The following is a 27,927-nucleotide window of genomic DNA, read 5'->3' as shown; positions in this document are numbered from 1 at the left end:
AAAAGGCATTGTTATTTGCAATTGTAATAGCTCCAACTTTCATACTGCGAGACCTATTGGCAACACCAGTGCTTGTTTTATAAAATGGCTTAATGAGTCAACAGTACTATATTCCACACTGTAGGAAGAACATAGTGTTTGTCAATCAAGTTCGTGTTAATATTGATCAGATAAGTTTTTTAAGGCATTCACAGTGTGATGTTCTCGGAGATTACATGAGCATTATGACGTTATACTGTCCATTATGATGTAAATTTAGAAACCGGTTATTTTGAACGTTTTGGAATGGTATTCGTATTGCATTATGGGAACTGCAGTTTTTCTTGTAATTGAGATCGGGTTAGTTGTCAGAGGGCAGATCATGTGACTAATTAGGCTGTACGAGTGAGGGAGGGACTTGGGCGAGAAAGTACAGTTTAAAAACTGGGTGGTTTGTAGTAGGGAGGTAATATCTTTTCCGAAATGTGACACTAGGACGGCTGTCTTAAGCAATCTGTTTCAGGTACGTGTAATGCTGGGTTCTTAGCGATTGTAGAATGAGGAGAGTGACTTAGCCTGTAAGCGGTGCAAATGCAAGGGAAATGGTTGTCAGCAATGTAATCCAGATTGGAATGAAAGGGTTTGTTTTGCAGCTTATGTTTCAGAGTGATTGGGAAGGGGTGTGATTAGTAATAAGAGGGTGGCAGGAATGTGTGGGTGATTGGGATCACGTTTACGAGGATGAGTGGTGAGTTGTGAGCAGGCAAGGTGAAAGAAGAACAGGGTGTTATTCCAGATGGTGACAGGAGTTAGAGAGAATGCGTGAATAAAGAGTGAGAATGATTAATTGAGGAGAATGGAGGTTATGAGTGAGGGTAATGTGGACGGCCTGTTAACGTATTTTATTTGGTAAACGGAGTTGATTGTGGAGTGTGACAGCCGAGGATGAGATTCGTCCTACTTCGCCAAAGGATAGAGGGAGGATGTAATTGGCTTTCACTAGACTTTTGGGATGATTAAATGGAATGGCACAGTAAAATGTTTTTTTCGTTTATGTTGATGTTTAATGGGCAAAGATAATTTTCTTGATTATGTTTTATACACATAATGTTGGATGGTATTGATCTCCATATGTACAACAGTGAACATTGGTGTAATGGTGAATGTTTTGTTATTTGCAGTGACCCCTGAAGAAGGGCTTGCTTAAGCCCGAAATGCATTGGGTTTTTAAATAAACACTGTTTGTGGACGAATTATGTGTTTGTTCGTGTTCTTGACAAGAGGTCTGGATGGGCACATCTCGTGCATGAGAAACTTTGAAAAATGGCATGACACCTGAACGTGTGGATTTATTGGGACTCAATAAAAAAGTTGATTACTAAGTGCAGTACATGGTATAAACAGAGTTAAATGGATTATGAGCATGGAGTAACGCAGTACTCTCCCCCAAAAGCTGTGCGACTGGTAGTGGGGCAGAATTGCTGCCCCCTATTGTATGGTTTAAACTATGTGCCACCAGGGCAAGGTATTAAACTCAGTAAGCACGCATATCTTGATGATTATTGGACAAATATGGTTACATTCTAGAATGAAAAATGGTGTGCATCCTACCCATTGCGCTGAACACATCCCTGTGTGCCATGCCTACAACCAACTGCCCTGGCATAGGTCAGTCACCCCTCTAGCTGGGTGCACCATACCGGTGGTGAGGATACAGGTGCATAAGCCCTGTACCCCTACGGTGTCTAAAGCACTTCTTACACATTGTAAGTGCAGGGATGCCATTAAGAGTATATGATGCTGGGAGTTTGTCACTACGAGCTCCACGGCACCCTAATGGCTTTACTTAAAACTGGGAAGTTTAGTATCAAACTTTACAGCACATTAAACCCACACTGATGAAGTGTGGGATTTAATGAAAAATGCACTCATAGGACATCTTAGACATGCCCCCTGAAAAACGACCTAACTAGTGTCCTGATTGAAAGGCTGCTCGCCAGCTGCCACCACCAGACGTGTTTCTGGACCCCTGGGTTGAGAGCCTGCCACTCTCTGGAAGGGGGGGGGGGGGGGGGGGCTGCAACAATGCACATCCTGGGACGATATGCCAATCCTCCTCTCCCAGGATGGACAGGGTCCACGAAGGGGGAATCTTCAAAAGCTTGGCACCTTTGTGAGCTACCCCAGCCATTTGCTGCTTCCATCAACTGGCCACCACCTGTTCTGACCCCTCTTTGGGTAGGAGAATCGGCAGGAAAACCAGGTGAGGGTGGGAGGTTTGCCCACCTTTGCCAACCCCACCCCTCAGGTGGGGAGGCGAGGTGAAGCACAACTCTGTCCCCGCCATCTTTCAGCTGGAGGGACCCAGCCAAACAGAGTGAGGCATATGCCCCCCTCCCACCGGAGGGTGACATAATAGGGGTGTACCCACCCCAAGGAAGGGACCGATTGGTCCTGACCTTTACTTACCTGTAACGCCCCTAAAACTAGTATTTAGGGACAACCATAAACCTTGCCTCCTCAGACGAGAACCGACCAGAAGAAGAGAAGGAGAACCGAAGAAGCTGTGCTGAACTAAGAGGAGGACACCCACTGACTTGGTCCCAGCCCTACCAGCATGTCCCCATCTTCAAGCTGCTCCAGCGAAATCCCGGTGGGTCCTGCAACCAGCAGCCCTTAAGAACTGAAAGGACCTGCCCTGCCTTCCAAAACCAAGACTTTGTCTCCCGTGAGCACCAGATTTTCTTACCCACAAACTGGCTCTGGCCAAAACCACTCTAAGCCCGCTGCCCGATTTAGAGTGCCCAACACCTATCACACAGATTACTGTGCACATTACTTTTTAAGTTACTTTTGGTAATCTGTAAAGTAATTGAAAAGTAATTTCGAACTGTTGACGTACCTGTAATTCAACCAACTGCATTTAAATATGTATTCAACTGTAAATCCCTGCATAAGATTTAGGCTTGGCTTGGTTCTAGAAATAAAAAAACTAAATAATATTTGTATAGCAAACAAATTGGTCTGAGTTCAGTCTTTGAGTGTGTGACATTTCTTGCCAGCGTGTGTACAACAAATGCTTAACACTACCCTCTGATACAGCCTTACTGCTCGCCCACACTACCACAAACGGAGATTTAGGGGCTATCTACTTTTACCTCGACCTACCTTTGGGGTTCCACTGGACTCTGTGCACGCCATACCTCATTTTGTTATAGTAAATACAGAGCCAGCTTCCCACAGGCACACCATACATATATAAGCCTGTTCACCATGCCCACAAACTTCAAATGGGCAAGTTTTGTCTCCTTGTATTCTCACCATCTGTCTCTTGGGAATGCCCTATTGATAGAAAGGTCCATTACCTTTGCATGTAGGTTTCTAGAATACCACTAATATCTCTGATCGTAAGCAAGTACAAAATGGCAACAGTGACAATGATATTTGTAGCGCCCCCTCACCCCCCTGTTGGCCAGGCAGACGTGGAATACAGTCTTGGTGGAAATAGCACAAGACATAGCATGGAGGTTGCCAATCTCACAGGAAATGTTTACCATACAGGGGACACATTTGTCATTCAGAGCCAAAGAAACTTAGCCTTACTGCTTGGATCCTGTGGAAAGGAATATCGAGCACGTAGGCCTACCTCAGATGCATGAAGGTGCTGATGGAAGTCTGGAGACTAGCTACAAAAAAAGTTACCCAACCAAGTGGAATAGATTTGCCGACTGATGGAAAAAAATGTGAAGCTAACACAACACTTAACCAGGGACATGACCGTGGTTGGACACCTCTCAAATGAAAAGCTCTTCTACATATCTATAAAAATGAACCCAGCCTCTATAGGTGCATATACCAGGTGGACCAAAGTCAAATGTGTCTTTAACTCTGCAGTCATAAAGTGATTCCTGGAAGGTGTCAAAAGAATTGCAGCACCAATGACCACACCGACACCCGGGGTGTTTTTTTTGTAGACCTCCTCTGTCTGCAACTCAGCAGACAAAAGCTCATCATTAACATTTTAATACAGCGTCAACAGAAAAGCAAACGGGAGCAAGGAAAAACAGCTGGGTAAATAGATCAGGGAAAAAATAAGGAGTATTGTAAGGAAGGGTGAAAAGAAGGATGTATGGATGAATGTGAGTGAAAGGATGAGAGAATGATAGGTGGATGGACCAGCGGAAGGATGGCAAAGTAAAGGGATGGATGAGTGAATGGATAGGTGATGGATGAGTGAATGGATAGGTGATGAACAGGTGAAAGGATGGCAGAGTAAAGGAATAGATGGATGGACAGGTGAAACGTTTGCAGAGTAAAATGATAGATGGCTAGATAAGAGGGTGAAAAGATGAATAGCAGGGTGGATGGATGGATGGCAGGGTGGATGGATTGCAGAGTGGGTGGATATGTTTTAGAGCTGATGGATGGCAGAGTGCTTAGATGAAGGATGGATGTATGGCAGAGTGGATGAATGTATGGCAGGATGGATGGATAGATGGCAGGATGGATCTATGGATGGATGGCTGTATCGAGATGGATGGATGGATGGATGGATGGATGGCAGTGTCTAGATGGATGGCAGATTGGATGGATGGAATGGGGAAAGATTGATGGATGAATGTATGATGATGTAAAGGCGAAATAGTGGATGCCAGGTGGATAGAATGGTGAATGAATTGATAGATGCATGGATGGAAGAGACCAGGAAGCAAGGGTTTGACTTACTTGCTTTGCTCGCTTGGTGGCATCAGTGCTTTAGTTCAAAGGGGGGGCTATTGTAATTTCTGGATATTCCCTTGCTGACACCCATATGGAACCTTAGCCTGGTGTTAACACAACTCATGAAGACTCAATTCGAGCCTATGAACAAATAGCTAATAAAAATGCTAAGCCTCGCAACTTCCCCTTCCCTACCTAGAGTCCACAAATTACAGGCACTGGCAATTTATGAACTCTACCTGAAGGTTCATAAAGAGAAGGTAGTTAAGAGGACCAATTAAATTCTGCCCAAGGTTATATTTGTTTCATGTTAACCAGCCAGTAAAACCTCCCGCTTTTTCCAGCAGCCAAAGATTCAGGCGGAAAGATCATCCCATACGCAGATGCCTACAAGAAATCAGCCAAACAGGAAGGGAGACCAATTCTTTATCTCCTTTTCACTCACAAGCATGGGATCACCCTTTGCAAAAAGTAACCAGTGCAAGCTGAAGGATTCACACCTCCAAACATGCTACATGCCAGCAGGGGGTACCAATGTAAGGGAGACCTAGGGCACACTCCGTCAGGAAGGAAGTGGCCTCTCTGGCCTTTATAGCCTATTAATCCATAGACTGTATCTTTACAAAAGCAAAATGGTAATCGGTCCACACATTAACAAAACACTACTGTGTAGATATCCTAAGAAAAAAAGTAAGTACCAGTATATCCTAAGAAAAAAAAGTAAGTACCAGTAGGAAGGTCTTAAGATACCTTTTTGCAAACCCACTCCCGCTTTAACCCAACCTCCTGGATGAGGGGAATAGCGCTCCGTGATCCATCCACTGAATTTGAATCCAAAAAAGAAACTCTGAAAAACAAAATTGTTACTTACCTATTTTTTCAACTTGAAGAATTTTCTGGATTCACATCCCTTCCTTCCTCCCCTAGAAGACCTGAGTTTCCAGACTGGTTAAGAAGCCATACGTTCACAAAACATTTATGAAGCTCTAAAGATAAGTTCGGTCACAAACTGGAAGGAGGAGAGAAACTTAAGACCCTGGGATTTCAGGGGGCGAGTAGGGGGATGGGGGGGTAGGGTGGGGGGGTGCTGATGTCACAAGGGAGGGGTAGACCCATCTACTGTTTGGTAGCCAAAGGAAGAAAAAATACTTTCCAAACCTAACCACTAGCAGACGAAATAATGCACGGCACTTGACTCTAGAAAAGTCTTTAAGATGCAAAACTACTCCTAAATGTAAGTAACCATTTTGTTTCTCTTGATTTCCATTTAACTTCCTTAAAAATGTAACCCAGTTGTTCTGTAGAGCGACATTTGCTCTACCAAATTCTTGTGTATTAAAAGGATTATTTAAATAATTACTGCGTAATAATTAAACCCACTACTTTTTTACAGGATGTGATAAAGACCTTATTACCTAAAGTATTACCAGCAATAGTTGAAGGTCTTCAAGACCTGGATGATGATGTACGTGCTGTAGCTGCATCATCGTTAGTACCAGTTGTGGATAGTTTGGTGAATCTTCAGTCTAAACATGTAAGTTCAGACGCCGTTTTTCTTAATATACCTGTTATTTTTGTTAGTCATTTTTATTGTTGCTTTTATCTTTAGTCAATAGTAAATTAACATTACATTGTTCACACATTTACATTTGAGCATGGTACAGTTCATACATCCTAACCAAATATGTCAACAAGGATGAGCATGACATGCAATAAAGAACAAAGTGGAAGCTAAAAAGAAAATTGTGCTCTGAGCTCTTGTTCCACGTATAGGAAATAAATAACTTTACATTAGAAGGACAAGTTCTCTGTATATTTTTACATCACAGGCTACGCAATCATGAAAGCCTAAAGAGCTTTTTGTGCAAGGTGTACACTAGTGTCTCAGTTCACATTGGGGCAAGTGAAGGGAAGAGGTTGAACTGAATAATGGAGTAGTGAGGGAGGGGGGATGATGGGAGGAATGGGCTGGTCACTGAAAAGGGCAAGAGCGCAAGAATGCTTGGGTGCTGTCAGTGTTGATACAACATTTTCTTAATAGCATTTTTTACGGCTCAAACTGCAAAGTGTACCCAATATCTTTTTCAAGGTGGGGTGAGTGAAAGTAATGTTAAGTATATCTATCTTTCCTCAGGACTTAAGTGGAATGAAAAAACTGGGGGTCTCTCAAAGGGGCGTGGGTGATGTAATTAAGGGCGTGGCTTAAACACACATAAACCAAGAATCTGTGCTTAGCATAGTGCGCTACCCAAATGGTATTTTGCTGCTTCTGCCATTGCATCCAGATATACATGTGTGTATATATATATATATATATATATATATAACAATTGAAGCACTGAGGCATTTTGCCTATCAAATCTGAAAATATTTGTCTTTCTCATGAAATATGACTCTAGTAATAGTAGTACAGTTTGAATGAAAAGCACAATGGTACTTTAATACAGAAAATTGTAAAGAAATGAGGTAATGACTGTGCGGAAGGTTTTACTAGCATATAGAGAAGCTATGTCTTAATAATGAAATGAAATGTAAAAATATGACATGAAATGTAAACAGCAGAACGAAATGTTATTTTAGTGGCTTTTGTGATATCAATGATCTAGTACATGTTTTCCCTAAACTACCTCAATGCTTTTAATATATTTGTCCTGAATTTAATAATTGAAGACATGAACACTGCTACTCTAGGTACTTTTTAACTCTATTATTTTAAGCAATCTAGGGCATTTTATATATTACCTGATTATAATGATTTTTATTAATTGACAATAAAGATTTACTTACTATACTACAATTAAGAAATACACCTACAACAAGCCAGAACTATTGGCTTTGTCAGTGGTTGTTAGTTAAGCATAAGATAAATACGCAACTATGGCTACTTTGTATAGATTATTGAAAATGCTTCAGTTCTGAAATGATGAGACAGTGAGAGAAGTATAACGAGTCTCTTTGAAGTTACATCTAAGGCAGTGAAGGGTAGATCTTCTGCAGAGATTATTTTTTCCCACCCTGAGGGTGAGTGCAAAAATGGAGAGCCCGCTAGCGACCCTTGTGAAAAGTGCCATCTTTCTTTCATTGGTATGCCCCCACTTTTTGCTGAACTGCTAATGTGCTTTGACTGAGTGTGCCTTGGGCTCCTGCCAATCAGGTGCCCAGGGCCTTTGTGCCTTCCCTAAAACTGTGTCGAAACCAAGACCCAATTGGCATCTCTGGCCACCTGTCAGCCCCTAGTAAATGGTACCCTAGGTACCCAGGGTAGGGTGACCAGAGAAGACCCCTAAGGGCTGCAGCACTTATTGTGCCACCCTTAGGGGCCCTGTACCCTGACACCCACACACTGCCTTTGCAGGCTGAGTGTCTAAGTGCAGAACTAAACAGAGAGTCGACATGGCTCACATCCCTGTGTGCCATGCCCACAAAACCCACTGCCCTGGTATACCTCAGTCACCCCTCTAGCTGGGTGCCCTATGCCAGCTGTGTGGGCACAGGTGCATGAGCACTGTGCCCCTACAGTACCCAGGGCCATTCCTGGGCACTAAGTGCAGTGATGCCATTAGGAGGATATGGTATTGTGAGGTTGTAATTACTAACTCCACAGCACCACACTGGCTCCACTGAAGACTGACAAGTTTGATATCAAACTTCTCAGTACATTAAACCCACACTGATGCCAGTGTGGGATTTAATGTAAAATGCACCAGAGGGCATTTTAGAGATGCCCCCTGAAAACCTAACCTACAATCCACGTCTGGACTGAGAGGCTGCCTAGGCTGCCACACAGCAGACATGTTGCTGGACCCCTGGGTGGAGAGCCCCTGCTCTCCTAGGCCTGCAACAATGCACATCCTGGGCGAGGTGCTAGGTATCCTCCCCCAGGATGGGCAGGGGGAAGCTTCAAAGGCCTGCCGCCTTTGTGAGCTTGTCAAGACCATTTGCTGTACCCAGCAACTGGCACGCACCAGTTCTGACCCCCACTCTGGCGGGAAGACTGGTGGGAAACCCTACGTCAGGAAGGGGGGTGTGCCAACCTGTGCCAACCCCACCTCTCAGGTGGGAGAGGCGAGGTGACGCACAACCCCGGGCTCCAGCCATCTTGAAGATGGGGAGCCCTGCCCAATCACAGCTAGGCTTCTGCCCCCCTCCCACAGGAGAGGAGCAGACTATGGGGTGTACTCACCCCAGGACAGGGACCTATTGGTCCCTGCCCTTGCCCTACCTGTAATGCCCCTAAATTCAGTATTTAGGGGCACCCCGAACCTTCCTTCCTCAGATCCCGATAGAAAACCAGGAAGATCAAGAAGAAGACCCGCCGTGCAGCTGCTAACAAGACAACACCAACTGACTTGACCCCAGCCCTACCGGCCTGTCGACCCTGGAACCTGCCCCTGCTAAATCCCGGTGACTCCTGCAGACAGCAACTTTGGAAACCTGGAGGACCTGCCTTCCTTGACCCTCTTAAAGATTTGAACTCCCCTGAGCAGAGGCTCTGCTCCAACAACCGTACCCCTGGTGCCAACCAGGTACCACGGATCCAGCCCACTCTGCACCCGCCGAGCCCAGCCCGTGCCAGAGTGATCCAAGACCCCGAGGACGTCCCCCCGGCGACTGGGACCCGAAGTCCATTGCCCAAAGACCCTCTTCGACGACCCAGACGACGCCTGCAGCCTCAGAACCAGGGACCCCTCCAACCGCGACCAGCCGAGGGTAAGGTTTCCCGACACCCAAAGACACCCCTGCACCCGGCGCCCCACGGCCCCTTGTGCCCTCCTTTGGGGTACCTACTTCTTCTCCAAGAACCCAACTTACCTCTCGAAGTGGTGGTCGCACCTGAAGAATCTCCGTCCCGAGCCTGCAGCTTTTGTTAACTTTGTAACTTTCCCGTTGGATAACATTGAGCGCCCAACGGCTCAAAAGCACCTTGCACCCAGCCGCCCTTGTGCCGCTGGAAGTGCAACTACCACCCTACTCTACTTCCTCACTTGCCCTGAGTAAGTGACCAGGAGCTCAGCTCTCAAAGCCTCGTGGCCTGCCTGCTTACAGCCACTAACACAAGGGACCCCTACCCTCCATTGGATTGCATTGGGCCTACTCTCTAAGCACCCGGCTGCCCCTGTGCCGCTGAGGGTGTAACAACTGTACCTTTCTGACCCTGGGAGACCCCTGAGTGTATGCCCAGAACCTTAACCTCACCAGTCAAGTACTCACCTGAAAGCAGATAACTCACTTTCCTTCCATAGGCTAACATTGACTGGTTTTCACTGAAATTTCTTCTAAGGGTGGAGTTTTGAAATTTGAAATATTCCTCTAAAATCAGCCGAATAACGATTTCCGAAATACTCACCTGGGATCAGGAGAGAAGCCAGTGCTGTACTTTCTAGTTCATTGCTGAACCGCAAAAGTAATCTTAACTGTACTTACCAGTTACCTGCATTTTCTTCCATTGGAAACCATTGACTGTATTTCTTCTAAGTGTCGATTTTTGCAAATTACAAATATTCCTTAAAAATCGTACCGACTGCTGAAACTTAAATACTTACCTATCTTAGGTAGAGGTCCCAGTGCTGGACCTAGGAGGCCAGTGCTACATTACAAAAGTTATGAGAACCTACTTTACCTGTGACTTGAATTCCTTACATAGGATAACATTGCTAGATTCTCTCTGAATAGTTTCCAAGTGTCAACTTTGAAAATACATTTCCATCCTTTACAAAGTACAACTGTAACCAAAACGCTTTTACTTAACTGTTTACAGCTTTGGTCCCGGGACTGAATCCATGATCCAGTCCTGGAAGTAGCAAAGTAATCCTGAAAGTAATCTATTGCATTTTTATAGAAAAAGCCATTGAGCTCAATGTTAAATTGTGTTTAGAATTGTGTTGCCTTTAGCAACCCCAGTAACTACTGTACTTATCCAAACTATTGCACTCTTCAAAGTAATTACATAAAGTTTCTCATATTGAGAAAAGTATATTTTGATACCAGTTGGTTCTAAAATAAAACAACTATATCTTTTTAATATACAAACAATTGGCCTAGAGTTCAGTTCTTGAGTGTGTGAAACCTTTTGCTGACTGTGTACAACAAATGCTTTACACTGCCCTCTGGTACTGCCGTACTGCTCCACCAAGCTACCACTTTGGAAAGTAAGGTTACACCTGACTTGAACCTCGGTTATGCAAAAAACAACAGGTGAATTTTTGCATTTAACCTCTGTTATACATCTGGAGATTGGGGACTCTATACACACTGTACCTAACTTTGGTCCAGTATATATATAGAGCTACTTTCTTACACCCCTCTCAGGCCCTAATTTTTAGAACTGCTGGTGCTGAGCATCGGCAGGACCCGGCCCTCTTAAAGCCCTGCATTTCCTAAATATTTTGAATAGAAACCCCAAAAAAAGGAAAAAGTAGGGGGCGTGACCAAGATGGCGGAGCAGTCCGACTCGCTTAGCCGTCGCTCCCGCTGGCTGTTGTTTTTTAGCTAACACCCATCCAAGCCTGTAGCAGTGAAGCTGGGGGAGTAGTGATTCCTGCTGTTGTGCCCAAGGGAAACATCCCAATGAGACTGAGCGGGCGTGGCTGCCTATGAACGGCGTCTGCGGGCCGCCCGGGGGGGGGGGGGGGCAAGGCTGTGCAAAGATGTAGCCGGAGGACTGATTGCGGATGGACGTCGATGTTGGGCTGCTGCTGTGACCAGCGTGGCAGCCGGTGGGCTCAGAGTGCCCCTATATGAGACGAGCTAGCGCTGGTGGGGCAGACCGCCTAGTGTTTTCATTGCGAACCTGGAAGCGGTCTGCTCTCTTTGGAGCCATCGTGGAGGGACTGTGAGCTGGGGAGGCCACCCATGGCCGCGTGGTGAACTGGAGGAGACAGGAAGGAGATGCGCCAACTGTAGGCCATGCCTAGACTCCGCAGTACCATATGACCCAGTTATTGTGAGGTAAACCGATGGAATGATTGGCATTTGAGGCCTCTGGGGGTGAGCGTCGCAGTTGGGCTGAAAGGGACCTGGCGACTTGAGTCTAGGGTGGGGGGGTCGAGCAAGCAGGCCGCATGAATGTATAGTCGAGGTGGAGGCTTTATCTGGGGGCCACAGGACATGCACCCATGTGGCCCCTTGACACAATCCCCTTGAAAAATGGGAACACTGGAGTGAAGTGGTGGCGGTGTGGCGGATAACCTCAGATTCCTCGAATCCGCCCCAGATCACAAATTGCCACTCCACTTTAATTTGCTGATGCCTGTATCGGCAGTGGTAATCTCTTTCATGCCCCCTAAAGGGAAACTCCAGACACTGGGCGTTCCTAGATGGTGTCCATTTTGACACTCCGCAACTGCGGGCTAGCATCTCTGGACCCGCTATGGTTTTAACAAAGGTGGACCTCTTGGACAGCATCTGGGTGTTCGAGACAGAGCTCCGGGATGAACTTAAGCAGTATTTCACAAAGAGCCTAGTGGAGCTCAGTACAAACTTGCGGAATTAAATCACGTTTCCCAGTGTTGACATGGACTTGGTGGGGCAGGGCATTGTGTGAACTGCAGCGCTTCTGAAATCCATTGTGATGGCGCACGCGACTACGAAGGCGACCTGCTCGGCCTTTGAGGACCATCTTTGGTCAGCCACGGTGAAACTGGAGGACTTATAAAAATCGGGAACATCTTCGTCTCAGAGGCCTGACTAAGAAAATCTTGGATGTCAATCTGGAGAGCTTTGTGCTAGATATGCGGTCCTCTTTGTTGGGTGAGGCCCACTCTAAACTAATGGCATATTGTATACACTGAGTGGACCTTGTATGTATGTATGTATGTGCTTTCTTATATAGCGCTCGACTTACCCTAGGGCATCTCGGCGCTTGCCTTGGGAACCCGTCCTGGCTTTTCCCTGTGAGATAACCCGTACTGGGCATCCCCAAGGTGAAAGCCAGGCATCCCGCCGCGGGGGCCGTTGTGGAGATTAAGCAAGCTAATGCCCAGAGTTGCAGTGTGTGAACCCGTGATTAGAGTGGGCACCGAAGCGAGAATTATCGAGTCCGTGGACAATTGGGCTCAAGACCCTGCCGCGTCGGGAATTGAACCCTGGTCCCGGGTCTGACCTCTGCTTCAGGGTATGTCTCCTCTAACCAGTGAGCCACACTTCTCCACCTTAAGGGGCTAATCGCTGCAACAACATCCTAGGGACAGCTTGTGAAGTTCTACTACTATTCTGAGAAAGCGAGGGTTCCACCACAGATGAGGAAAGTTAGTGAGGTGTCCTTTCAGACTATCTCTTGCACGGACTTTCAGGAACTTCCCCAGGCCACACTCCAGTGATATGCAGCATTTCGACCAATCGCGAAAATGTTTGGAGAAGATGGCTTTTGATACAGGTGGACTTACCGTTTTGGCCTCTTTTAAAATAGGTGACAAGTGTCAAACACTCACGGCGGTTTAATGAGCACGGGCAATTTTGGGCAGCCCCAGCAACACTTCCACTAGTAGCCCTGAGTGGAGATGGGGGAGGAAGAGTGGGACCCTGGTGTAAATTACTGTGCCCCCCCCATCCCCCCTCCACCACACTGGTCTTCTCGGATTCATCTGGGGCCCTCAGCAATGGGGTGCTGTGTGGGAGCCCTGGGTTTGGAGCCCGGGGACTTACAGGAGTGGACCTGGACTCTATAAACCGAGAGATCCTGAATGATTAAGAACAACTTCTAATTGATGGCTTGTGGTTTACTGGGGCATTGCGCATGTCGGAGTTGAACCCATTTGATCAACTCTGAGGAGGCCCACAGTCTACCACCTTGAAAAGTGTGGCATTTCGAAGCCGGAGGCTTGTGGATCAGACAACACCTTGGGTGAAGATAGCTCTGTGCCGTCAAAGCAGACCAGCTGCCTCAGTCGACTGTGGTGTGCAGTGGGCTCCATCGATGGAGATCCAACTCTGGGCATTGAACAAAGAGGACATGTTCTTGAATTAAAACATCGGACTGCAGGCGGGAGGGAGACCCGTGATCTCTCACTGACGGATGGACTCTAGCTGAGCCGAATATTCTGTTGAAACCAGATCAGCTGCGGAGAGGGTCCTCCAGCCCATACGCACTGTGTTTTGGGAGTGATGTTGCCATTCAGCTTCCCGCGATGAGGAGATGGAGCGGGTGCTCTCTTCTAGGTTTGCCTACGGACATTTGTGGGTTATTCTGTGAAATGGTTTTCTGGTTTTCTTTCTCTTTCTAGATACACCTTACTGTTGGGTTAGGTGAGTTGGGGTGGAGGAGGGGGTGAAACACCAGTTCCACCATGTAAACATCTCTGTAGCACTGTATTGGGCTCTCACATTTGCACACCTCTTACTAGTGAGCCGTCATGACCCAAATTATTTCAGTAAATGTACGTGGGCTGAATCCCTGAATAAACTCTGCACTGTATGGCGCGCAATTGGGAATTCCATGCCTGATTTGATATGCCTTCAGGGAACCCATCTTCTCCATAAGGATCAGGGGAAGATGAAACACAAGGTATAGCCCACAGGATACTAAGTCTCTGCTACCGCCAAGCATAGGGGATTGTAGTATATTTGAGGCACCATCTCCCCTATGCAGTGACCCCATACTCACACAGACAAAGAAGGGCACTACCTCATTTTGGTGGGATCCCTGAAGGCCTGTCCCCTCTCAATAGCCACAGTGCATACCCCTAACTCTGCCCAAGACTCTTACCTTATTGACTTCCTTGAGAAGCTGGCAGGTATAGCACAGGGAGACATTGTCTTGACTGGGGACTTTAATCTGGTATGGGGTACTCATCAGGACAGGGAGGGGTCCACATTGCCCTTTCAGGGGCTTTCTCTAAAAGGCTATAGCTGGTGCTGGCAGAACTTGGCTTACGAGATGTGTGGCAGGAGAGACACCCAACTTTAGCAGTCAACTCTATTTACTCCCATGTACACCACACACACTCCCGGATCAATGATATATTGCTGAGCAATTCCCTTGTCAGACTGAGCCACGATGCGGACGTTGGACTGTTCTCTGTATCTGATCAGGCAAAGACTACTCTCCAGCTTGACATCTGGGTGCATAAGCCCAGAGGAAACTGGAAATTTCACCCATCCTTGCTTAGGGATCCGATCACCAAACATGACATTAGACACCAAATTGATGATTACTTTGACCCTAACGAAAGGGGGAGATGCCCTCTCTGGGTGCCTGGGACACTTTTAAGGCTGTTGAAAGAGGTCTTGTGATAGCGGCATAACATAAGCGCATGCGCACCTTGGAAATGAGGAAACTAGAAGATGAGATCCGAGATTTGGAGGCATAGAATATTCCTCGTCCCTCACTCTGCGCTCTTAAAGCATTTATGACAGCCAGAGGACAATTGCAAGTACATTACACTAACAAGGCAGAGCTCTCACTGCTCCATCCTAAAAATTGCTAATATATAAGGGGAAACAAGATCGGTTCCCCTCTTACTAGACTCCTAAGGTGTAAACTAGAGAGAATATGTTGGAGAAATTACAGCCCCCACATGGACCCCAATAGTTGACGATTTAGAGAAGGTAGTGGAATTCCGCTCCTGTTATGAGACTTTCTGTGGTGGTTCTTTCCCCCCATTAAGCGAGCAGGAGACTTTCCTGCAAGTTATTCACCTCCCCAAACTCACTAATGAACAAAGAGACTCGTTAGAGGGCCCGATCCTCCCAGAGGAGATCATGCAAACCATTACCTCAAAAAACTGAATAAGACTCCCGGGCCTGACGACCCAATTTTACAAATTATTTTCTCCTTGGCTGATTACTTAACTCACAACCTTGTTCAACCAATGTGCCTCCACAGGAGTGGTACCGCTGCCGATGAGTGAGGCTGTGGTCACGGTAATATGAAAACCTAATAAAGATGCTAGAAAATGTGCTTCAAATTGCTCGATTGCCCTATTCAGTGTTGACGTACAACTCTATATACGAAATTCTGGCAACTTGCCTTAATGACGTGCTCCCCGCTTGAATACACCCAGAGTGGTTTTATTTGGGGCAGACAGAACCATGATAATGTGAGGGCAACTTTTCACCTGGTTGAGAAGGTCGCCCTCAAAAAGATACCAGCTGTACTGCTCCTGCTTTACGCCAAGTAGGCTTTTGACTGGGTGGATTGGAAATTTCTGAGTTCCACAAGATGGGCATAGGCCCCATATTCCTTCGGATGACATTTTCTAACTATGATATCATCTTTGCCAGGGTGACACTTAATGGGAACCTGTCAACAGTTTCATCCAATGAGATCAACTAGGCAAGGCTGCCCTCTATCGCCACTCCTTTTCGCCCTATTTTATAGAATCCCTAGCATACCTCATCAGACAGATGACAGCGGTTGCTGGGATTACATTTGGCTTGCTGTAATCTCCTTATATGATGACTGTGTTCTTCTGACACCGAGTTCTCCACATACCTATCTCCCAGCTGTAGTAACTATTCTTGAAGACTTCCGACGGACCGCTGGATATAAGGTTAATCTTGACAAATCCAAAAATTCTAAACTTGACTCTTGCAAGGGAGGACGTGGCCGACCTGGCTCCCCGCTTTCCCTTTCTGTGGGCTTGGTTTGCCATCAAATACCTCTGAATCAGACTTTCATGCCAGGTCTCTGAGCTCTTTGAGGCGATTTACCTTCATCTTCTTTCAACTATAACCAAAGATTTACGGTCCTGAGAGAGCCTAATGCTGTCCTGGTTTGGTAAAATTAATGCTGTCAAAATGAATATACTCCACACGCCTCTTATACTTATTTCCCTCATATCTAAAGCACATCCAGCACACAATGAGGGCCTTTATCTAGAATGGTAGAAGTCTGTGACTCTCCAAAAACCTGATGACGCAACCTTTGCAGATGGAGAGATTGGCAACTCCTAGTGCCCCTCATTATTATGCAGCCGTCCAATTGCGATGGCTGGTGAACTGGTCCTTCTTGCTTTCTGAGAAAAACTGGAGATCGATGGACCACGCCATAGTTCACAAACCCCTGTGGGATTTGGAGAGACCCCACAGGCCGCTGAACACTTTCCTCCGTACCAATGTGTCAACAACTCCAAGAACCTGGGATAAATATGACCGCACAGGGCCTGGTGTCCTACCCATCCTCTTACACACAATACATTTCGACCTGACCTTCCCACCTGCACTGGATGATCGCTCTTTCAGCTCCTGAGATTGCTGATGTATAATAAATGCCCAAACCTTTGCAGCAGTGTAAATCAGCCTACAACCTTCCTGACTCTGAGCAATTGTGATATGCGCAGGTTAGACAGAGTTGCGCAGCCCATACTGAATGCGGGAGCCACTAGAGCCAAAAACCCCTTCTAAGTCCAATTCCCCAGTCTGGTGGGTTCACTGGGCATGATCTTGCTGCTGTATCAGCTTCTCCTGGAACATGAGACTTCACAGACCGGGAACCATAACACTGAGTGTGAGAGGGCACTGAGAAGGAAGGTAGAACCTAAAAATTGGGATAAAATGCTTAGGGACATACTGTAGTGTAGTTCCTATATCCATAATAGGCTCTGCGCATTGGAATAATATACACTATAGATTTGACATAGGACTGAGGTCAGTATGGCTCTATCGAGTACATTAAACTTAATTGTGTGTGCCAGCTAACTCCAAGGTCACTAGAAACTTTCTTGAATAAACAAGAAGGGATTAGTCTCTGACAACCGCATAAACATGACAACTTTGTTTCCCTTAAAATCAAAACAATATCTTCAGAGTTGTGGAAACAATAGATAACTATTTCACTCAGTCAATCGTGCATGCTTCGTTTCTACAGAGTTGCACAGAAATAGAGACAGGCGTTTCAATAAAAGGGGTTTATTGAACAGTCTTCTTTCTCATGCAAGTGAGGTGAACTGCTACAATCGTAAGACAGAATGCGAAGTATAATGCGTACAGCGTAAACAGTAATATAAAATAATACTGTAATAGCATTGTCTGTTGCTATGACGTATATAAAAATAAATACATAAATAACACAGGCTAAAATACTCAACTGGTGCTTCTGAAAGAATCCTACCCCAGTGTACCTAACCTAGGTCTAGTACGAGGGAAGAAGTAGGTGCTGTCTTTAGCGATCGTTTAGTTTTGCCAAGAATTGCCAAAGGTTTCACTAGGTTCTAATCAGCTCCATACCTTAGAATGAGAGAGGTTGGTATCTCTTTCCTGGGACTCGATTTCCCTACAATCCGCAAGGGAAGTCAGAAACACTGGATCTGTATTCTTGGCAGGAGGATGACAGCTTCTGGTCAGCGTGTCAGCTGTGGAGTTAGCTTCCTTTCGCACTTGCTGTAGCGAGCTGCGTCGTGCAGTAGGTAGTTGAACTGCACCAAACCACACTGTGCTTTGCCATAGCAAGTGAAGGTATATATATACCTTGAAGGTGTTTAGGAATGTCAGTATTGACTTAAAAGTCAGGCATATGAATGTCATGAATGAATCCTTAAGGAATAGATGTTAATGCATAATAAATTAGTTCTTGGAGAAACCAATATCCAGGGAGGGGAAGACCCTATAGCTTGAGTCTGGTTTTCCAAGAAGTCGTTGTGAAGTAGATCAACGTATGTAAGTAGCCATTCCTGTATTTGGGTAGTATGGGCTATGCCTAAATAAGGACTGGATTTCTATGCCTATAAAAGGGAAATGTGAATTATACCTATATAAGGGCATGAATCGGGAAATGCATACGGAATCTAAACCGAACACAACCATACATGCTGCATCAGTGTCCATTCATGGGCGGGAAATACTCTATAAAGTCTGGTTCGGTTGGCACTGCACCCCCACAGATTGCACCACATGCATCATAATGCTTTGCACAGATGCTGGAGTGGCTGTGGTGCACTCGGTGAAGGCTCCACATATGGTGGGATTGCCTTTTATTAGACCATTCTGGGGTGAGGGGTGCGTATTACTGCCAAAGGTTTTGACTTTTCTCATTCCAGCTACTCCAGAGATGATGCTCCTTGGCTTGAGACCCCTTGACCTTCGTTGCTTGGCTAAAGGCGAATGGAATATGTGCCGACAGTGCCTGGGTGTGCCAAAACTCACAATTACACACTACTGGTAAAAGACAGAAGCGCCCCAATTACACTCTGGCACCTGCTCCTATGGGCGATGCTAGTATGGAGCGACTAACGTGAAACAGTCAGGGGTCTGATTTGGCATTTGAATTAAAGTGGAAGCCCTTGGTCAGGTGCCTTAGTGAGGGGATGCCCAGATTGGCCCTCCCTCCATGATGAAAGGCACTAGCTCTATTTCATTGTCACTGAGAAGTGGGCTCCCACTTCTCAGTTACACTTTGCAATTGCAAGGGGGCAGCTGATGAACGGCATGCAGAAGCAATGCCTGCTACATTTTGGCTGTCGCAGGTTAGGGTGACCGGAATTCTAAAGGCAAAAACCGAGACATTTAACAAAAATAGGACTACAATTTTTACTTCAAGCAAGCGCACATTTTTGTTGTTGTTGCAGTTTTATAAAGTGCGAACTCGACCCAAAGGTATTGGAGCGCTTTACATGAGCACCAGTTACGTCAAACAAGGATTGACCGCTCTCCTCAGCAGAAAATTACAGAACAGGCAGTAAGAACATACATAAAATGCAATTTTCAAACCAAGTAGCTTGCCTGTTATTTAAATTATTTTCTTTAACAAAGAACTGCTAACTATCCCTACTTTGTAAAACATAAAAAAAGAACCTCCCGCTGTTATCAGTCTACCCTCTTTAAAAACCGGGACATGAGCTAAATTTCCTGAAATCTGACAAGACAGCTGGTGAAAAACTGGGACTGTCCGGGCAAATCCGGGACACCTGGTCACCTCATCGCAGGTGGATATTTGGGATGGTTTCATCCTTCTGCAGTTTGGGTTAGCAGAACGGGGGAGGGAGGAATGAGCACACACAAGGCTTGCACATGATGAGATGATGGACAATGCTCCCTGTGGACAGACAAATGCGAACACTGTTTGACTTTAGCAAGTGATGTTGATTTTTCTGATTGATCCTCTTTATTTGCCCCTATATCTACGTAGGACTACAGTTTTTTTTGTGGGGAGGGGCTGTTTAAAAATGCTAATTAAACATTTTGAAAGAGGAATCCCAAAAAAGGAGTTTCCTTGATGTGTTTACCTGCAACCGCAGAACGTCAACAGAATTAATATTCTTTTTGTCAATAGAATACTTTGGCATCATGGGGCAGTGTGACAGAAGCCAGAAATGTTGCATTCTTTTAATCTTTAAGAATAGTACCAAACTTTGGAAAAGTTGATATGTTTTTAAAATTACAAACTTTAGCCATCCCTCCTCTGAGATATTTTGTAAACCTATTTGGGCAGTTTGAAAATCTCCTAGCGCTACTCCTGATTCAGTGTGTTGAAATGACTTCTAAATGCACCATTGCCTTTTGTATGGTTGTTGTGATAGCATTTTTCTCAGCACTCCTGGGCTTACCTTGTGACCTGCTTGACTTAGGGGAGCCATATACAATCACCACAGCGTTGAGACCTTGGATGTCAATGTAGTGGCTGAAGGATTCAAATGCAGGATTTGCTTCACATCAGTGCACTTCTATTGCAGGGCCTTTTGATTAAACCTGGTCAGTCTGCCAAGTAGCTTGAGCACACAGATTTCCCCCGTGCAGGTGCCAATGAAAGCAGGTAAGTTTCTTCTGAGTCCTAATTACCCCAAGCCTGGTAGCCTTCACTTAAAAAATAAGTTGCGCTCTGCTTGTGCCAGCGAAACACCTGAGGCGCATCAACATTAAGAAAATGCTACAAGGTCATTGTTGCCTGAGGGTGCGACCGTGCTTCAGGCGATGGCCACGCTTTCTTGAAAAATATGAGAATCCCTTAAAGGAAGTATTCATGCACCACCCTGGCAATGTGCTGGAACACATATCGGAAAATAGATTGGATTTAATTCAACAATGAGCCAATCATTATGGTTTGCTCTATGCAATTCATTTTTCTAGATATCAGAGCTGCAGCTGCACCAGATAGCTCCTTTAGAGTAGTCTAGCTTACCCCAGTATTGGAACTTTCATAGATTCCCATGCTTTGTATCATTCCCCGTCGTCGGAATGGGAGTCTCAGTAACAAAAATACCATAGCTGTAGGTACAAAAGACAATGGAAAAAGGCCTAGGCCTCATTTCCTTTTGTAGCATATCACCCTCTTTGTGTAAAAGAGACCAAACTTTGGCCTCAGCCAATCAGAAGTGCCTCACCACTTAGAACCTTCCTGAAGGAACCTCAGAGCCTCAGATTTTCTACCGCACGTTGTGCTAGGGAGTCTCCTTTGAGCTCTGCTCAACTTCTACTCTTCAAAAGGATTACTTCAGGATTTTCTAAAGGATTTTCTTCAGAATCTTCCAGATTCTCTTCAGGATTGTGACTACCTTCCAGGATGTCGGAAATTGAGAAGAAAAAAGCCCTTTTCAAGCCTTGTTCCTCCTGTGGCAAGAAAAGGCTTTTTGTGGAGGATAAGCATAAGGACTGCATTTATTGCCTCTATCCTGACCACCAGGCTGCTGACTGTCAGATCTGTCGCACTTTTTCCGCCAAAACCCTCCGGGACCGTGAGGGTAGGCTCCTGACATGGCTGCAAAAGCTTAAAGCTTAAATCAAGGAAGGATACTGTCTCAAGTGACGGTGAGGATGCTGGATCGAAGTCTTCTACAAGAAGGTCAGTGAAAAGGGGTAGGGGTTCCCCTTCTACTTCTGTGGGAAGATCTTCAAAGGCCTCAAAAAAGACCCCCAGTGAGAGCCCAGGTCCCAGCAAATCTCCTCACGGAAGTGTAAAGGAGAGAGATGGACCTTCTACGCCTTCTACAGGTGAGAAGACTGCTACAGCCTTCAAAACACCTTCATTCCAGTTTTCTGAGAGGACTTCTAAGTCCTCGACGACGAAGATGTTGACAGCGGGAGGCCCGTCGACGAGGACATCGAAGACTCCGTCGACAGGAGGTTCGTCGACGTTGCTACCGTCGACGGAGAAACTGAAGACGCCGACGACGAAGGTACCAGCTTCAAGGGTGTCGACGAAGGAGTCGACGACGAAAGCCCCGTCGAAAGCCCCGTCGACGTCGAAGGCCCCGTCGACGTCGAAGGCCCCGTCGACGACGAAAGCCCCGTCGACGACGAAAGCCCCGTTGACGACGATGACGACGGTGTCGACGTCGGTGTCGACGACTGCGGTCTCGTCGACGAGGGCGTCGACGACTACTACAGTGACTATGACAACGGCTGGCGTGTCGACAGTTTCATCGTCGACGAGGTCCACGACACCTATCTCGACGGCGTACATACAACCGTCGACTACGGAACCGACAATATTGTCCACAGAAAAGCGGATTACCATTTCTGTGACGCGGATCACGCCAGAGATGACTTCTCCAAGGACGGTGTCCCCTCTGTTACCTACCATGCTCCTTCAAGAGGAAGAATCAGAGGAGGATGAACAAGATGCATATAGTTATGCCAATAGTCCTTCCCAACTATTTGTCAAATGCCAGGACACTGACTCAGAGGGCGAATACGGCCACGAGGAACATGGTCATAGTCAGCAGCAACAGCAGCAACCTGAACAGGAAATGGTTTCAGTGCCAACGTCTTTCCTGCAAGATCTACATAAAATGCTACAAGACTATAAATCTAAGGCCAGTAGACCTCTGCCAAATACGTCAACGCCTGCTACGCCTTCAAGGACTCAGGCTTCATTGGTGCCACCTACTTTAACGGCTCCAACTTCTCCACAGCCTCAAGCGTCCTTCCAACAGGATTCCTCTGGATTGCCAGGGACTCATGAGGTTGATGAATCCTCGGATGAGGACCAACAGTCGGATCATGTCTCTAATCCCGACACGGAATATGATGAATATGTTATTGACAATCCTGCATCGCCAAATCCGGACCCGGCAGACTCCCCGCCAGCGGATATTGGGGGCTTCCATCAGCTGATGGAGAGAGCTGCGGCAAGATTTAAATTGGCAATGCCTAAGGTTACCACAGATTGTTTCTTATATGATTTTAAGGAACCCTTTCGGAAGACTGCCAGGTCCATTCCTATCGTGGATCACCTATGGAAAGAGGGCATAAAGGCAATGACACACCCGGCGACGGTGGTCCCGGTGCTACTGCGTCTCGATAAGAAGTACAAGGCAACCGATGATGCCCCTGCGTCCTTGACAGGTCATCCAAGACCAGACTCTGTAATCTCGCAGGCAGCGCAGAGGAAATCGCGCAACCCTTCGGCACCACTGACAACTCCTCCGGACAAGGAAGGGCGGAGGTTGGATAACATGGGAAAAAGATTCTCATCGATGGCAAGTTTGCTGGTGCGAGCGGCTAATGCCTTAGCGATCCTGGGAAGGTACGACCGTCAACTCTGGTGCGATGTCGCCCCGTACCTTGACCAGCTGCCTCCTGAATCTACGTCTGAGGCAAAGAAGATTTTACAAGAGGGAGAGGCGACGTCGATGGAAATAATGGATTGTGCAATGGATATTGCAACTACTGCATTCCGTTCACTGGCTGGAGCTGCAGTACTCCGTCGCCAAGGGTGGCTTAAAGCTACCTGGTTCCGTCCCGAGATCCAGAATAAAGTATTGGATCTCCCCTTTGATGGGGAAGCGTTGTTCGGCAAACTCATTGACGACACCCTGCAAGATATTAAAAAGGACACAGAGACCGCTAGGTCTTTAGGAACACTTCAGTACAGAAAGTCTCCTTTCAAGGGATCCAGAGGCAGGGGTGGTACTTACAGAGGATCCTTCCAACAACAATGCTATTCCAACACAGGATCCGGTTCCCAGCAACACCGTCAGCCTTACCAGCAGCGGCAGGGCCAGTCTTCCAACTACTCCAGGCCTTACGGTAAAGGAAAGCAGGGGGCACGAGGACGAGATTCGTCCAAGCGCCAATAGCGGCCTCCTGGCTCTTACTACTGGACCCTCCTTCAGGAAGTCATCAGTTGGAGGCAGGGTCAACAAATACCTTCACAACTGGTCCAAGATAACATCGGACCGTTGGGTGCTCAACATCATTCGGAAAGGGCATACCTTAGAGTTCACACAAGTTCCGCCACCCAAGCCCCCGGCAGCCACTCCTTCAAAACACCAGCGTCTCCTTCGGCTCGAAGTTCAACAGATGCTCCGAAAAGGGGCGATGGAGCCAGTTCCATCAAACCAAAGAGGTCAAGGATTTTATTCCAGGATCTTCCTGGTGAAGAAGACGCTCGACAAGTGGCGCCCCATTTTGGACCTCAGGGGGCTAAACACCTATCTCATTTCTCTGTCCTTCCGGATGGTGTCCCTCTAGGACATCTTGAAGCTAATCAGCCCGGGGGATTACATGGCCACACTCGATCTCGAGGATGCCTATTTCCACGTTCCGATTCACCCAGCGCACAGAAGGTTTCTGCGATTCACAGTAGCCAAGAGCCATTACCAATTCAGGGTTTTACCCTTTGGACTCCGCTCAGCCCCAAGAATATTCACAAAGGTGCTGGCGCCAGTAGCAGCTTTCCTGCGAAAACACAAGTTTCAGGTCTTCCCCTATCTGGACGACTGGTTACTGAAAGCTCCGTCCAGAAAAACAGCGCTGCAGGCGGTTCAAGCATGTACCAATTTATTTCAGAACCTGGGTCTCACTCTAAACAACGAGAAATCTTGCCAGATCCCGTCCAGAAGAGCTCGGTTTCTGGGAGCCATCTTGGATTCGAAGCTTTCACGAGCTTTTCCTACTCCGGAAAGGAGGCAGAAATTGCAAACCATGGCCCAAGACTTGCAAACAAGAAAGTCTTTCAGTACGCCGCTACAAGTCTCTGCTGGGAGTAATATCATGGTGTATTCCACTAATCCCCCATTGCAGACTGAGGATGCGTCCCTTGCAGGAACAACTGGACAATCAATGGAAGCAAGTCCACGGTTCTTTCGACGACAGAGTGGCTATCACTCCGGAGATGAAGGACGCGGCCTTATGGTGGGCAGATCAAAACAACTTGTCCCAAGGCCTATCCTTCGCAAGCGACCCGTCTCCACAAGTGATAACGACGGACGCGTCATTGGAGGGTTGGGGAGCAGTGCTGCAGGACCTACATGTCAGTGGTCATTGGTCACCCCAGGAAAAACGCCTCCACATCAACCTGTTGGAACTCAGGGCGATACGACTGGCTCTGCAAGCGTTTCTTCCTCGCCTGGAAGGTTCACAAGTGCTCATCAGGACGGACAACACCACGGCCATGCACTTTGTGAACAGGGAAGGAGGGACCAGATCGCGCCCATTGTCACGAGAAGCCCAGCAGGTCTGGGAATGGGCGATCCATCACAAGATGTCTCTGATGGCAGAACACTTGCCTGGCGTCCTAAACAAAAACGCCGACAGACTGAGCAGGTCATCCTCGGTCAGCCACGAATGGGAGTTGAATCAGGAAGTCTTGGAACAAGTCTTCAGCCGGTGGGGAAGGCCGGACATCGACCTTTTTGCTACTCCGACCAACAAGAAATGCCGGTCTTACGCAAGCAGGCTTCCCCATCAAGATTCACTGGGAAATGCCCTTTCGATAGCCTGGTCGAAGACATTTGTCTACGCTTTTCCTCCCATTCCTCTGATACCACGACTAATCAAGAAACTCAAGGTGGAACCGTGCAGGATGTTCCTGATAGCCCCGGCTTGGCCGAGGCAGTTCTGGTTCACGGAGCTCCATCTGTTGTCGATAGCTCCCCCTTGCCTCTAAGGATTCTGCCGGATCTTCTCACGATGTCCGAAGGACAGATTTTGCATCCAGACCCTCAGTCGTTACACCTGACTGCATGGCTCCTGAACAGCGAGAATTTATGAACCTGCCATTGTCAAGGGAGGTTAGGGAAGTTCTGTCCCAAGCAAGGGCTCCTTCAACTAACAAAACTTACCGCCTTAAGTGGAAAAGATTCTGTTGTTGGTGTCGAAAGCAAAACATTGATCCATTCACTTCCAAGCCTCATCAGATCCTACCTTACCTGCTGTCTTTGGCCAAATCGGGTCTAGCCCATTCATCAATTAAGGTCCATTTGGCTGATTTGTCACGATTCAGAAGGACAGACTCTGGGCCTTCATTATGGTCTTCCAGAATAATCAAGCAATTTCTTAAGGGCCTGTTCAGGGTCTATCCACCGGTGAGACCGCCTCCTCCAACATGGCATTTGAATCTGGTCCTTTCTCAACTTATGAAGGGTCCATTTGAACCAGTCCATCGTTCTGATATCAAATATCTTTCGTGGAAATTGGCTCTTCTCCTTGCTCTCACGTCTCCTCGGCGTGTAGGAGAACTACAGGCTTTGACCATCCAAGAACCTTTCCTTCAATTCAAGAGGAACACTGTCGTCATGAGGACTAACCCTAGGTTCATGCCAAAGGTTCCCTCGGATTTCCACTTGAATGAACCGGTCATTCTGAAAACATTCTTCCCTCAGCCTTCCACGCCAGCGGAAAAAGCGTTGCATTAGTTGGATGTGCAGCGATGCTTAAAATTTTATTTGCAACGTACTAAAGATTTTCGAAAATCTTCTCAACTGTTTGTGGCCTTCGAGGGACCGAGTAAAGGCCTTCCACTATCCAAACAGGGTGTTTCAAGGTGGATCACAAGCGCCATATTACATTGTCACAAGACTGCTGGTAAACCTCTGACTGGAAAGATACGAGCGCATTCCACAAGATCTGTGGCTTCTTCAACAGCCCTCTTCGCGGGGTGCAAATTAAGGATATCTGCAGAGCTGCTACCTGGAGCAGCGTCCACACCTTTACCAAGCATTACTGCTTGGAAGCTCTGCAACAGGATGATGCAGCAGCAGGACAGGCTGTCCTGAGGAACCTCTTCCACTAATGGTGAGCTTTCCTTTCTTCCCACCTTCCATTTTTTCACATTTTGTATCTAATGTCATGTTATCTACTGCTATTATTTACAATGCAAAATGTGATTATCTTGCCAACTGCTTACTACTCTGATACAAAGCATGGGAATCTATGAAAGTTCCAATACTGGGGTAAGAAAACAAGTTACTTACCTGTAACTTTAGTTCCCCAGTATTGGTAACTTTCATAGATTCCCATGCGCCCACCCACCTCCCCGGGGAAAGCTCAGCCTACAACAGATATGGTGTCTAAGTACACAACGGCTACAAAAATCTGAGGCTTTGAGGTTCCTTCAGGAAGGTTCTAAGTGGTGAGGCACTTCTGATTGGCTGAGGCCAAAGTTTGGTCTCTTTTACACAAAGAGGGTGATATGCTTCAAAAGGAAATGAGGCCTAGGCCTTTTTCCATTGTCTTTTGTACCTACAGCTATGGTATTTTTGTTACCGAGACTCCCATTGCGACGACGGGGAATGATACAAAGCATGGGAATCTATGAAAGTTACCAATACTGGGGAACTAAAGTTACAGGTAAGTAACTTGTTTTCTTCTCACAGGGTAGAGAAAATGTCTGACTCAAAACAAATGACTATCCAGAAATTCTTCCTAATCTGATTGCCTATCCAATGTGCATAACATTTCTGCTGTTACAGCCATAGCAGATAAGAGCAGTAAATGCTTTCTGGCTTCAAGTGCAAGCCAGAATGTATGTTTTTAAATGAAGCAATTGTTGCCCTTAAGTAAGAGTATTTTAAAGTTTGTATTGAATATAGTTGCTAACTTCTAATTGAAGTTGTACAAAGAATTTAACATCTAAAATGCAACTAACAATATTTTAATGTCTTATTGGAGTGAATTTGAACCAGGATATTCTTGGCGCTCATAAATTTATGTCTATCTTTATTATGCTACTAGCTATACTCACTCGCGGTGCTTTAGGGGAGGGGAATCACCCTAATCCAGAGGTCTTCAAACTTTTGGATGCCGAGACCCCCCTGTCAACATTTTGAGGCGTAAGGACCCCCCCCTGACAAAAAATTCTAATCCTGTAGGCAGGGCTACTAGAATTATGAGGCAATTGAGGACCAAATTACGCGACAAGCTTGACTAAATTGTGTGGGAAGAAAATGTAAGTGATGTTATGTGATGCCGCGTATTTTGAGATAGCATTGCTTTATTATTTTGTCATTTTTTACACACAGTAACACTGAGGAAAGATTTCACCCCATCACTACCCGTTTATAACCAAAATATAGCAATTAACATCAGAAAGATTTCTAGTCAACCTTTTAGAAGGGCCTTCCACTCCGCAGGAAT

At 46.4% G+C, this 27,927-nt stretch overlaps 1 protein-coding gene across 2 annotated transcripts in view; it reads left to right on the top strand.

The window, feature by feature from the left end:
- BTAF1 (B-TFIID TATA-box binding protein associated factor 1) overlaps positions 1 to 27,927 on the top strand; it is a 1,094,445-nt gene that overhangs the window by 343,954 nt on the left and 722,564 nt on the right. For both annotated transcript variants that reach the window (XM_086922506.1, XM_086922505.1), the window contains exon 12: positions 6,092 to 6,232. In XM_086922506.1, coding sequence (XP_086778632.1) covers positions 6,092 to 6,232 — 141 coding nt within the window. The remainder of the gene's footprint in view (positions 1 to 6,091; positions 6,233 to 27,927) is intronic.

Source organism: Lissotriton vulgaris, chromosome 5, assembly GCF_964263255.1.
Source record: "Lissotriton vulgaris chromosome 5, aLisVul1.2, whole genome shotgun sequence".
In the NCBI taxonomy this organism is placed as follows: domain Eukaryota; kingdom Metazoa; phylum Chordata; class Amphibia; order Caudata; family Salamandridae; genus Lissotriton; species Lissotriton vulgaris.
Note: the sequence above shows the minus strand (reverse complement) of the source record. Positions and strands in the feature narration are given on the sequence as shown.